Source organism: Gavialis gangeticus, unplaced genomic scaffold, assembly GCF_001723915.1.
Source record: "Gavialis gangeticus isolate Ggan-Ray unplaced genomic scaffold, GavGan_comp1, whole genome shotgun sequence".
Classification (NCBI taxonomy): Eukaryota; Metazoa; Chordata; order Crocodylia; family Gavialidae; genus Gavialis; species Gavialis gangeticus.
Genome location: NW_017729008.1, coordinates 43,287,972 through 43,301,868, shown reverse-complemented (window position 1 = coordinate 43,301,868; position 13,897 = coordinate 43,287,972). Strand labels below are relative to the sequence as shown.

Below are 13,897 nucleotides of genomic sequence, written 5' to 3'. Positions count from 1 at the left end.
ACACCCCTAAGAAAAAGCCAGCTCTTAATTTTCACTCATTTTTTGACTACACAAATGTAACAGAGCAAATTCTTCTGTTGCAGACCCCCAGAAAGCCTCCAGCAAATCAGAATGTTTTTAACACTGTAAATTCCTGTTTGAAATCTCTGGATTTATCTTGTGAATCGTGTTTACATACTTAGCAGTGCTACCACTGCATGGCACCCCCTTGAATGGATCTCAAAGCACCCCAGGGTGTTCTGACACCTTGGGTGAGAATCACTGATCTAGATGTACAGAGGATCTTTAAGCTTAAAGAGGTAAAGGGCAGGGATGACCCCAAATTACTTTATTACTGCAGAACAGCACAATAGACTAATGGGGTGTGGGGGGCAGTGGGCTGTAGCAGCCAGCACCAAACAGGAAAATACTTCATATGTCTTGATACCAATGCTTGCTGTTGTTTTATATTACTTAAAATGTTCCCCAGCCTCTCCCTGGAAAGACCAGGGTGTCAGTGATGACTTCAGGCACTGTTCTGGTTGGGATGTCCTCCCAGAACAAGAAGAAATGCCATATGACCCAAGTGCCCACTCATTGAGTGACTACTGGATTTTCAGAGGCTCGTGGTTATGAATATTTTTTCAGACAACTTACAAACACCAGACAATGCTGTAAAACATCATGATTAGTTCAGACAACTTGTGAAAAGAAGGGGGCTCCTTCTAGGGGCTACATTATTATCATGATCAGAGGGCTTATAAATACCGTGGGCTTATCCTTAACTCCTGAAAACAAGTTTGAAAAAACCTCAGCTTCTATTAAAAATAATTTTCACAGCCCCTTCCTTGTTGCAGAGAAAAGCCTGAAAACACAAGCACACCAAACCCAAAACATTCAAGAAGGAAGAGCCTGAATGTATATTTAAGAATTTTTTTTTTCATTGAGTGCTATGATTTTTGAGGCCGGCTTTTAAACATCTGCGGTGGCAATGCCATGCGCACTTGTTATAACGTCTCTTCAGTATTGAGAGGAGGAAGGGAGTGGTGTTGAATGTCATTCCTTGGGCTAACTGTTTGGCTTTTCCATCTCTTCCAGAAATGCCTGCACTTATGGCTTTGCGGAAGCGAGCTCAGGGAGAGAAGCCATTGGCTGGGGCCAAGATCGTGGGCTGCACGCACATTACAGCCCAGACTGCTGTAAGGCTTTATGAACTTCTCTCTTTCCTCTCTTTCAGCTGACATTTCAGCATGTCATTGGGACTGACTCAGTGGCCTGAGGGGCTCCTTCCAGTCTTCTGTTCCTGAATTGTAGACTGACTCCGTTGGTGTACAAAGCATGTGCTCTGGGGATGACAGTGCCTCACTGTGAGGCTCATTCTACCCATTGCCATGCTTCAAGGAAAGGAAACTCTTTATGATCTTCATGCTTGGCTCTCATTTTGCAAGCAAGGCTAAGTCGGGATTTTTTTTTCAGGGAGTTTTTGTTTTGCATTTAATTTGAATACTCTGCTTGCTTTTGTAAGTTATTTTTCCTCCTTGTAAGCTGCTGCCTTGAGTCTTGTTTAAGAAGGGCACCCTAGAAATCTAATCGATAGATGGATCAAGATTAGGTGAGTTGGAGGACTGTGAAAGAATTAGCTGCCTGTCACCCGTGGTCACCTGTTCTAGCCTGCAAAATTACTTACTACTGACTGCTCAGTTACTAGTATGAGATGTGTAGGTGGGGGTCACTACTGGAACCAAGGCAGTGGTTTTCCACAGCAGGATAAACTCCAGCCTAAAGCACAGAAATGGCAGAGAAGTGGGGCTGGAAGGGATCTCCAGAACTCATCTAGTCCCACCCCCTGCCTGAGGCAGGACCCCCTAGCTGCAGTCCTTGTTAACCGTCTCAGAAGGGAGGTAAAAGAATAGATAGGCCATGAAGAGTGAACCTCATTCTCTACCCAGACAGGGCAAGGCTGGGTCCTGCTGGTAAAATGCTGAAGAGGGATTTTGCCCTTTGGTCATCTGTTCTCAGAAGCAGATAGGATTTGTCTCCAGAGATGTGGATCCAGCCTTTCTCACCAAAACCCCATTTTTAAAACAAAAATAGAATTCCCCCCTTATATAATGGTCTATTCATAACTCTTCATCTCTATATCTGTCTTTCTAACCACCTGAAGACATGAGCAATGCATGTCTGTCCCTGAGCAACAGCTGTGAGTAATGATGACTTGAAAAAGCCAACTTCAAAGGCACAGTGAGAGGGCCTTATTTTAATGCATAGAGCAGAGGACTGGGATTCAGGACTCCTGGGTTCTGTTCCAGATTGGGAAGAATGCCGTCTAGTGACTAGAACCAGGGGGTTGGGATTTATCCAGTGAAATCATTATGAAATTCATTCATAATCTTACTGAAATGGAGGTCTGTTTGTGTTTCATGTAGCACTGACAACACTACTGGTGCTTAAAGAAATGGCATTGATGCCATTGAAATGCTCATAATAGCTTCATAGTAGTTAGGGGTCAGAAGGGACCTAAATAGATCATCTAGTCTGACCCCCCGCCACTGGCCGGAGCACACGCTGGGATCACACGACCCCAGACAGGTGTTTATCCAACCTCTTTAAATAATAAACAGAAAAGCAGTATGCTCTGTTAAAACTGCAGAGGTTGGTACTTTGCTTCCTGTAGAAGTCAATTTGCAGACACCCCCTCTAAGTTCAGTGAAGTTCATATGACAGGAATATATCACAGCCTTCTTCTGTTCTCTTTGCAGGTACTGATGGAGACTCTTGGTGCCTTGGGTGCTCAGTGCCGGTGGGCTGCTTGCAACATCTATTCAACTCTCAACGAAGTGGCTGCTGCCCTGGCTGAGAGTGGTAAGAGGCTGCCCCTTTTTCTTATGGTGCTTTTAGAGAGATTCCCTTTTTCCCTTTACAAGTTGCTGTAAGAGAAGATGGCCAGGCTATCTTTCCCTGTTTTAAAATAGTTGTGCCCTCAGTTTAAAATAAACATGTGAGAGCTTGAAATATCTATGGTGCTTTTCTTTCATCTTGGGTATTCACATGCACATGCCTTTACTGGTAAGTTGTGTGGCTGAAGTGTGCGTATTGATTGTTCGGTGGCTCAGAAATCTGGGTTGTACCCTGTTGCTATTGCACTGTGGGCAGGTGTTGGCCATCTGGATTATTTTAAGAAATTACATGATGTTGGGGAGGGGGGTCACAATTTTGTGGAGTTGAGGATGAGAGTAAATCACAGGAATGCTAGATGTTAAAAGGGTATTGGCCTACAACTTTTGCCAAACATTTGTTCAGAAAGGATCCCTGGCTTTTTGTACCTGTGGCTGAGATGTCTAAAGGCATAGTGATGTCAGCCCTGAGGTTGTCAAACTGGATCATGGGTTGCATAAAATAGCCATGTGACTGCTAGGTTGGACTTGCCATCAGTGATAAGGGACACACTCTACCAGTGTCCGAGCAGTGTCTACAGCATCTCTGTACCACGTCGCCATAAATGAAACCTTCAGGACAGCTGCTTAGAGCTCCATTCACACAGAATACGCTAGAGCAGATTGTGTGCTTGGACAGAGCAGTCTTACAGTCACCATTTACCTGGAGGGACTCTGAGGCCTGCTCCCAAGTATGTGAGCCCTGCTTTAAAATCAGCCATGAATGAGGATTGGAATGTACTGACTTATTCAAAAGGGAGAATTAAGTTCCTGACCAGTGACTGGAGATCTTTGAAGTACATTATCCACAAACATATTCCTATTCTGCCCCTTTTCACTTCTGTCTCAGATCCAACACAAAATAGGAAACTTGGGAGCAATTAGTGGGCACTGCCCTTTATTTCCTCCATGCAGGATCACAAGGATGGGCAGGGCAGAATGCACTCTGGATACTGCTTAGACAAATAAAAGTACGGTCAGAGCTCAAGGCATTAGACACCTACAAATAAGAGAGAAAGACTGTATGTGGACAATACACCATGAACTTCAGTCACTGGAATATGTAACTCCAGTTTACTCTAAAGCAGTGGTTTGCAACCTGTGGTCCGTGGACCCCCGGGAGTCCACAGACTGTCTAAGGGGTCCATGAAAGATGAATATGATCAATCAAAAGTATGTGAACACCCACACTTACCATTCAGAGGTATTGGCACCTCCATTTGAAATTTCCAAAGGGGTCCGCAAATGAAAACAAGTTGAAAACCACTGCTCTAAAGTGTAAATGTGCCCAACACAGATGGTATCAACCCCCATAGAGCTAGGTGAATTTTTTCAGCAAAATCTTACGTCCACCAAAGTGTCGTGTCTTTTCTCTTTTTTTGGTGCTCCCAAACGTGTGAATGTGTATTATACTCTCCAACTAGCTCTTGTTGGAGAGAAATTTTTAAGACTTGATTCACAAACCTGGAAAAGATGATGGCAGTCATCCCTATCTGGAAGTTGCTTGTCATTGGCATTCACCAGGGATATGGGAAAGCTTAGCTCAAATGCCTGCCCTACATCAGGCAGAGGGTTGATTCAGAGTTGTGCAGTGGGAGTTTTGAGGGAATGTACGAACTGCCACACTGTGGGGTACCCTGCGATGAGTATGTCTTATTCCCATCTGTTGGAGCTATTCCCCTCTATGTCCTGTACTTAATTATTCATTCCAAACAAGTGCAAATGGTGCTGTAACCCAATGATTAGGCTACTCCCCTGCAAGGTGGGAGGTCCCCATCCTTCTTCCAGTGAAACTGTGATTTATTTTTATGAAGTAAAACAGTGCCAGTCGGCAAAATTGATAGACCCTACCCCAAAACGCCTGCAGCCGGGTGGATGCAGCACTTTCCAGGCATCTAGCAGAGAAGGTTTCTTCCACATCTTGAACGAGCATTCCAGTTACCGAGGGAGTGACTTGAGCCTTTTGTTTCCTTCGAATATTTGACAAACACTGAAAAAAATTAGTTTTGGGCCAGGTGTCACATTCAGTGTTGAACAAAACTATATTTTTTAAGCTTTCATTTTTTAGGAGGAAAACAGCAGCACGTTTCTTTCTCTGCTCTATCTGCACTGAATTTTTCCCCCCACCCCCCAAATTTCTGGTTTGGTAGCCAGCCTGAAAAATCAATTTGCACTGTTCTTCTCCCCAGTTCTGCATTTCGTATAAGAATGATATGTGGGATAATTTTGAAGTACAGATACATTTTGCATATGCTGTAAAGATTACTGTCCTTAGAAATGGATCAGAGGCCTTTTTGGGGTGATGGGTAGTAATTCTCTACAACCTTGCATATCTGCTCTGGGGCTGACTCAAGATGGAGTATTTGAAGATTTGCCAGAACAGCAATAAAGAGGTCTCCTGGGAGGGTTTGAAATCACAGCTTCACAGCTTTCTGAAAGGCCACATATTTGCTCTTTTGAACTAGGTTCTACTGAGACTAATTCCTGCATTGCCTGTGTTGAGTCTGTCATACACACACCTCCGTAATTCGAAAAGGGCCTCTCCTAGAGCAGTGCGTATGGTCTGGCTCTCAATACAGGTGCTCTGATGGTGATAGGAAGCACCTCATAAACCTTGGCCATTCCCACCCTTTGCAGTCTAGGGAGCACTTGTCCTCAGCTGACATCTGCATCACTGAACTTTCTCCCTCTCGTTATCAGGATTCCCTGTCTTTGCCTGGAAGGGAGAATCTGAAGATGACTTCTGGTGGTGTATCGATCGCTGTGTCAACGTGGAGGGATGGCAGCCTAATATGGTGGGTTGTTTGGCTGCATCTGAACATTTGGCCCATGTAGCAGTCAGAAAGGCTGGTGATATCTTGACTATAGTCGAGAGAGAGAGACGGTGAGCCAGGGATCCACAGAAGGCTTTGGAGTTATTGCTAGTTCACCCTTGAATTTGCAAGTCTGTTTCTTCAGCAGCAGTTAATGCTCAGCCCTTGCTTAGCACATATTTTCAAAGAGCTTTGCAATTAACTGACCCTCCTGCCATCGGAAATTAGCTCCCCTCTATCTTACACTTGGTCAGTTCTCTGCACAAGAAACTGGACTGTCAAAGCAATATAGTTAGGTTGGTACCAAGCCCCTGTGTACATATTCTTATGTAATTTTAAGGCTGACTTGCTTCCATTCAAATTAAACCTGGTAAGATGCCTTAAAAGCAAACAGCAGCTCAAAGCAAAAATGGAAGGGTGTGCAAAGCAGAGAAGGAAGGGGGTTGTAGCAGTTTAACTGTGTGAGTTCATGTTCACACTGGCTGCTGTTCCCAGTACAACTTTTCCATTTAGAGCATTTTAGCTTTTGAGGCCAAAGCTGTAAACCAGACAATCTTGATACTAAATCCTGCACCCACTGTGTTACTCCTGAAGTACTGGAGCTCCTTGCATTGGTGGTTTGTGAGGTCCCAGCTGAAAGAGAAAATGCAATATTCTGATCCTGGTATTTGGCAAGTATTTCAGCTCTCAAGTATCTTGGTGTTTCAGCTCTCAAATGTTTTACTTCCATAACACTTTAAACAGGTCCTGTTTTCTGCGATTCAGAATCTAAATTTAGGCAAAGAAGAAGAGAAGCCAGGGGATATTGCCATGCATTTACATCATTTAAGTTTCCTCATATTAAATCATTTGGGATGTTAATTTTTTGTTTTTTCAAATAGCATGTTTGACTTTTGTTTTCTCTGTCACCTTTAAAAGGATTTGTGAATGATCAAAAAATCTGGCCCCAAGCCGTATTTCTGTATCTAGGAAACTCAGTCAGAGAAATAAGCGGTGCTTGCTGTGGAAATGCTGTCCCATTAGGAGCAGCAGCGGTCATCGTTGATGCTATTGGCAAAATGAAAATTCCTCATGAGTCCATCTAGCTTACTTTCCTGTGATTGTTCGATGAGGCTTCCTGGGTTTCTACATCTGTAATGGCCAATGTCTCTTCAGATGGGGCTTTGTGAAGAGGTATAGACGTTCAGAAAGCCAGCCAAGCCAACTGTACTTGATCTAGCACTTCTTAAGTTGTGATCCTCTGGGCTCCTGTTCCAGGTGATGAACAGAACAGAGCGTTTTAGTATCAAGCAACGGGAAAACGGGCGTTGTGAGTGGCAGGTGTGTTTTGGGATATTACAGTTACCTGCAGAGCAGAGAAGTTGCAGGATCGCTGCAGGCCTTACCAGACTTGCTCTCTCTCCTGGTCTGCCAGACTTGACTGAAGTCTAGCTTTCCTGCTGTCAGTGAAATCCTGACACTGCTGGAACCAGTGAGAGCTCATGTCGTTGATGCTGGTAGGACCGAGGATTTTGCTTGATGCATTGATGAAGATTTGGTCTGCATGCAGTTGGCTCCTAATACCGATCCCAGTCTTGCCAGTGATACCCTGTATAACCTTTGAAATCAGTAACGTGGAGAATAGCACCTTGTGGAGGTGCTTTTTAAGTTAAGCGTGTTATCCAAAGTAGTATATATACCCAGTACAGTATTAGCACAACATTTTGCTAGCATGGCATAGCATTTTATTGCCATAAGATGGGCAGTGGTCTCCTTGTAACTGATCTGGCAGTGGGTTGATCTTGCCTCAATAAAGCACACTTCATTTGTACTACTATAAATGCAGAGAAGGTGTATGAGCTTGAGTATCCCACCAAATGGTCCGTGGGTGGAAGTTGCTGATAGGAGGGAAAAGCTCTGAATGGAATTAAGGGGCTGGACCTGATGATCTTGCGAGGTCCCTTCCAGCCCTAATGTCTGTGACGTCTAAGATTCATAATCTTCCTGTGGGGCGAGGAGTGTTTTACCTCCATGTTGCAGAGGAGAAAACAGTGGCACATTAAGAGATGCCTTTCCTGAATCAACAGAGCAGAACCCAGGAGTCCTGGCTACCGGTTCTGGGCTCGGCCTCCTGGGGAACGTTTCCTGTAAGCCAGGATCCCCGTCGTCAACTGTGTTACAAGTTATTATAAAACTGGTTTCATACTTCGCGTGCAGATGGCTAGAGTGCCACCTGTGCTGCTGATTTCATTGTTTCCCTGGAAACAGGCAAATATGAAAGCGAGCACAGTGGAGAGAGGCTAAAAATAGCCAAAATTAGATACGAGTCAGAACGAAGAAGATGAAGTTCACAAAAAGCAGGATGGTCTGGGACCCAGAGCCCCCTAAGAGACCTTCCTGCAGTTGGCTGCCCCTCCTGTTCACATAGCAGATTGCCCAGCTGTGCCCTGAGTAACCATCCTATCTGCGCCACACCTGAGCTTGAAAGGGCAAACTGCTTTCTTCCCTTTAGGCCTCGCATGGAAATAAGGCTGCTCCTACGCCTGCTGCAGCCCCGGGTTTGCAGGGTGGCAGCAATGTGAAGGGTGCTGCCAGTCTGAAATATATATGCCAGGTTTGTGATGGAAAGTGGTCCCAGAGGCTGCAAAGATGCTCACCGGGCAGGGGTTGTGGAGAGGAGCGTTTCCTCTGGAAGGTACCAATGACGTTTCTCATTCCCTGTGAATTTGGCTACCGCTCTGTACGGATCAACTCAGGCTGCCCCCAGAGAGAAGCTGCTGTGTTGTTCTGATTATAAATCTACCTTTTTCCCCCTCCAGAAGAACCATATAAATTACACTTGATGTATAAGCAGGGTTGGCTTGCATTTGGGCCCCCGAAGTCTTGACTTTGCACCTGCAGGATTTTTCTGCCTGCAATAAAAATTCAAAGGCAGAATTCTTTTTTTCCAGTAGTTCGTATTTTAGTATTTTTAGTGCATATAACCCTTTGGGACCTGCCTTCAGTTATGTGATTCTCTAAGGGGAAGAGCAGTTCAAGATCTGCACCTGTAGTTATCAACGTATATGGAAGAGAAGAGAAAAAACCATGTTTTGTCTTTAAAATTTGAACTTGGAATATGTGGGTTCAACTTATAATCAGCACAAAATGTACTGGAAATCTCAATACCTGTGCGTGGGCTCCTCCAATCTAGCAAGTAGCTCCTGCGTTACTGGAAGCCTTTTTTTGAGACAAGGAGTTTGGAGTTTTCATATCATGAGGATAGCAGGCTTGGAGCAGTTGCATGCGACACTCTGGATGGGCAGTCCCCCTGAAACATGGCTGGGTGTGAGCTGTGTGAAAACCCAAATGTCTCTATGGTTGGTCCATCCAAGCCATACAGCCCAGTTTCTTATTGAGGCACCGGGCTGTTTCAGAGTAAGAAATGATGCACCCAGAGGCAGGCAAGTGGGAATGACAGCTCTGGGTTAACGAATGGCACTTGACTTTGTGCACGGGAAGCAAAGTGAGGTCAGTCCCTGGGATTAGACTCATAGAGAAGTTGGGCTGGAAGGGACCTCCAGAGATCATCTAGACCACTGGTCCTCAACCTTTTTTGTACCAGAACTCCTTTATAAACATCAACGGCCAGTCTCAACCCTGCAAATAGTTTAAGTAGAAAAAAGCCCCCTTGGCTCTGCCGGTGCCCTTCGCTCCCACTCCACAGCCTCCCATCCCCCAGCCCTGCTGGTGCCCCTCACTCCTGACCCCCTGCCTCCCAAAGTTTGGGGCAGGGGGTCAGTGTCCGGAGGGAGCAGGGGGAGGCATGAACCCCCCAGATGTGTGTGCCCACAGCAGGCACTCCCCATGGGTTGAGACAGGGTCATCCCTATCCAAACCGTCCTATACAAATCCATAATTTTACCTCTACATAAGAGTACCAGCAACCCTGACACAACACAGACATCATGCCCAAACCTGCCACAGGTAAAGCAGGGGAACCACAGCAGCCAACAACCTGCTTCTATGAAATGTTTTCAATATATGTTCTGCTGCCATGCCCTCTGCTACAGAGGATGGAAAAACCCCACAGTCCATACCAGTCTGACTGTGGGGTAAAATTCCTTCCTGACCCCAAATATGGTGATTCATAGATCCAGTGATGGAGAGTCCCCAACTTCCCTGGGCTTCTCTATTCTAACAGTGAGGACATTTTTCCGGATATCCAATCTAAACTTTGCTGTAACTTCAAGCCATTAGTCCATGTCCTCCTCTCTGCAGCAAGAAAAGGTGCTTTCCGTCTTCTTTATGGCAGCCCTCCAGATATTTGAGGACCGCTGTCATGTCCCCTCTTAAGTGCCTTTTCGACAAGCTGAACGTGCCCAGCTCCTTCAGCCTCTCCTCATATGATTCATTTTCCAAGCCCGTTACCATCTTTGTTGCCCGCCTCTGGGTCCTCTCTAGCTTCTTCACATCCTTTTTAAAATGTGGAGCCCAGAATTGCAGACACTGCTCCAGATGAGGCTTAACCAGTGCCGAGTAGAGAGGTGCTATCACCTCCCATGTCTTGCACCTAATGCTTCTGTTGATGCAACCCCAAATCGTATTCGCCTTTTGTGCAGCTGCATCACACTGCAGATTCACAGGGCGCATGTACGTGTGTGCTTTAATGCGCATTAGCTTATTTTAATGCACACTAAACATCACAGAAAACTGTCTGGTTTCACTAATGTGCATTAAAATAGGCTAATGCACCTTTTTCTAGCACATCACAATGGTGGTACTAAATTTAATGCGCATTAGCAAAAGCACATTAATGAACGTATAGATGCGCCCATAGTGAGTCTGTGGTCTACCAAGACTCCCAAGTCCTTTTCCATAGTGCTGCCATTCCAGCCAGGTGTCACCTATTTTATATTGGTGTTTTTGATTATTCCTCCTGAGATGTAGCACCTTGCATTCGTCCACATTGAACTTGTTAGCTGTAACCCAACTTTCCAGTCAGTTGAGTTCCTTCTGAATTGTGCTGTGTAGATGGGATAAAGGGGAATTAGATGGATAAGGGAGAAATAGCTGTGAAGTAGACATGGCCAGGGAGCAGGGAATTACTGTTCTAAAAATCATTTATCTGACAGCTCAATGAGAGAGTCAGGATTGTGGGTCACACCTCATGGCAGCACGGCACACAGCTGGGGTGTAGAGTGAAAATCCAAGAAGATGTTGCTCCAGAGGGAGGTGGATTAGATCTTTGCCGGTGTTTTAGATATAGGAAAAGTCACCGTTTGAAGGAATTGTGTGTCTTTATGGCACTTTGCAGAGTGGAAGGATGGGGGACGGGTGTGAGAAAGCAATCATGGATGCCCTTCAAAGCTGTCTGAGGCCAGGCATTAAAATCAGGAAGGGAGCAATAAAATACAGCTCAGCTAACTACCTTCTAGCAGTTTGTCACTGATCCCCGCATAACATGAAGAGTGACAGAAAGGCAGCCTAGGGCACATTTTCATCCAGGTTTTACATAAGGAAAAGTCCCACCCATGGTCACGCGTGTGAAAACCATTTTGCTGAAGTGGTGACTAGGGAAGACCCTTGTGAGAAACCTGCTGGTAGCAAGTGTAGGAGAGAGCTGCTGGTAAACACAGCCCTCTGGCAGGCGTGGCAGGCTTTGCGTTTTATGCATCTGAGCAGGTGCTCTGGTGCTGCAGGGTCTCCTTACTGTTGCACCCCCGGGGGAAAAGAGCCTTGCTCAACTCCCAGTTCTGCCCTCTTTCCACATCTGGAGATGGGGATGGTGTGTCCCATCCGGACTTCCAGACGGTCAATGGGTTTAGATACTCCACGTGAAATATGGGTATGTCAAGGTGGGAATCAGGGCAGAAGGGATCTTATGCTTAGGATTTTTGTTGTATTTGTTTCTCCACTACATCGCATTTTCGATTAAAAGAAGGAGTGAGGTCCACCAGGACAGCACCGGCCTTCTCCCCAGTCAGACAGCTCTCTTCAGTGTCTCGAGTGAGGAGTGACCTGCTCGTCTGAAACCAGTCTGCTCCTTAGGCAGCTGTGGATCAGTTATGGGGTAGACTTGAGCATAAACAAGACCTCCCAGTAGCTTGTGGGGAATGCACAGTGGGGAGATTGGTCTGTAGCTCTTTGGGCTTGTTAGACTTTAGGAACGCGACGCCCGTGGCCTTTCTCCAAATTCAAGGGAACTTGTTGCATTCGACACGGTTGGAGATGAACTCACAACGCCAAATGATCAATCGTCTCCCCAGAGCTGCAAAGAAATTCAGCATGTATGGCATGAGGCCCTGGTGGTTTGTTGGTCTTTGAAAGCTTAAGGGCTGCCTTCGTTTCCTCGGTACTGAATTATCCATGTTCTACTGAGTTCCCATCCCTAACGCTGCCGCCACACGACTTGTGGTTGGGACAAATCAGTACCTCAGTTTCCCAGCCTGTAAAACGAGGGTTGTATCTGCCTTGCACAGGAGCTGGAGCTGGGCTGTAAAAGACACGGAAGAGGAACCACAAAATCATTATTCGCATTTTTAAGGCAGCGCTTGCCATACATGGCACATCCCAGCACTAGTGGTAGGATCGTTGGTGGTCCTGGTCCTGCCAAGAGGCAGATGAACAAGGAGAGCTTACGGTTCAGAGGACTTCACCATTTCCAAATCCCTGTGTGGACAGCTCATGATAGAGGCTTTCTAATCTAGCAAAGGCTTGGCACCATAGTGGACGCAGGATGGACCTCATCAGGTTATTTCCTGATACTCCGTCATGTGGGCTTTTTGTACAAGCAGCAGGGAGTGTCTTTTGTGTTTGAATGAAGCTGCAATTACCAGTAGAGGGAGCTCGAGGCGTTGTGCTGGGAGAAGCTCATGGGCAGTGGCTGCTGAGTCCTTTCTCAGCAGAGATGATGAACTGGCAGCTGACGCTTTGAAGCCACCCGAGCAATGGAGGGGCTAGCAGGTAACCACTCCTGACCCGAAGAGTCGGCCTTTCCCTAGCATCTGGTAAGTGACTTGCAGAAGAAATCGTCTGCAGTCCCCTGTGGCCGTGTGCTTTGCCTGGGTTAATTAAGTGCCACCGTGTGCTAAACTGAACCAGGCACTTGGCATTTCACCTGCTGGTCACTGAAGCCTGATGTCCTTCCTCCTCAGCTCTGGCCCTGCTCAGGCTCCTAGTCTGATGGGCTAATCCAGCAGGCACTGTCCTGGGGATACCACAGCACCTGGGCCTCTCCAAGTGGATGGGGAGGAATTAGGGAGGTAACAGTGCAATTACAATTTGAGACTCCACCCCTGCCCCTTGACCATTATTATGCCCTGGCGGAAAAACAAGCAGGAAGGGCCTTGTGAAATCCTAGGTGGTATAAAATGGGAGTAAGATACTGGGCTGCCCGTGCTTTAGGCTGGCCCTGTAGTCCAGACACAACAACGCTGGCCTTGTCCTCTGTGAAGGATTGCACACTGGGCAGCTCCCTATCTTGAGGCTTGAGCCAAGAAGAGATTTCTGATGAACGCAGGCTGGAGCCCCTTATAGCTTGACTGTTGAAACCCAGGTATCCCGGTGATTTCTGTGCTGTATATAAGGTGGGATATTTAGCACATGAGAGGTTATGGTGCGTGCTCAGGGTCCTCGTGATGCTGCAGCACATTTGCAGGGCGTACTGGGTCTCTGTGACTACTTTGCAAGCTCACTATGTCAGGAAGAAGCACCCTCAGATGCATCCTGCTTCATATGGGCTTCCTGCTGCACCGGAGCCAGCATAGACTCATTTGTGTGATGCTGCAGGGGGGCTAATTAGTGCTGCTGAGTGACGGTGCTAATTGGCCTGCCCAGTGCTGCACAAATGAAGCCTTGTTAGATACCAATTCAGACAATACCCTGCATAAAGCAGCATGGTGCATGGAAGGGCATCAGTGCCTGGCACAGGAAGTCTGTGGTGTAGAAATGCCTTGACATAGGACAGGCTGGTGTGTCGGGCTCTCGTCCAGAGTCCACCCATGTCTTTTTGGACGGGCTACACACTGAAGCAATGTGGGAGGTGCAAGTGGAAGTAGCTTTTGTTGGGGCCAGATTATTTGGCCTGGGGTGACAAAGGAGGGGCACAAATACAGGAATCCCCTGTTTGGGGAAACTCCAGTAGCTCCCAGTAATCTTTTAGGGAGATAACAATCTCCATTAGCTCCCAGTAGGCTTTTTCTAATTGTCTGT

General features: G+C 46.4%; 1 protein-coding gene across 8 annotated transcripts in view; it reads left to right on the top strand.

Moving 5' to 3' along the window:
* AHCYL2 (adenosylhomocysteinase like 2) overlaps positions 1–13,897 on the top strand; it is a 194,786-nt gene that overhangs the window by 155,072 nt on the left and 25,817 nt on the right. For all 8 annotated transcript variants that reach the window (XM_019509684.1, XM_019509685.1, XM_019509683.1 and 5 more), the window contains exons 4-6: positions 1,078–1,178; positions 2,739–2,841; positions 5,613–5,707. In XM_019509684.1, the coding sequence (XP_019365229.1) occupies positions 1,080–1,178; positions 2,739–2,841; positions 5,613–5,707 (297 nt within the window). In that variant the 5' untranslated portion in view covers positions 1,078–1,079. The remainder of the gene's footprint in view (positions 1–1,077; positions 1,179–2,738; positions 2,842–5,612; positions 5,708–13,897) is intronic.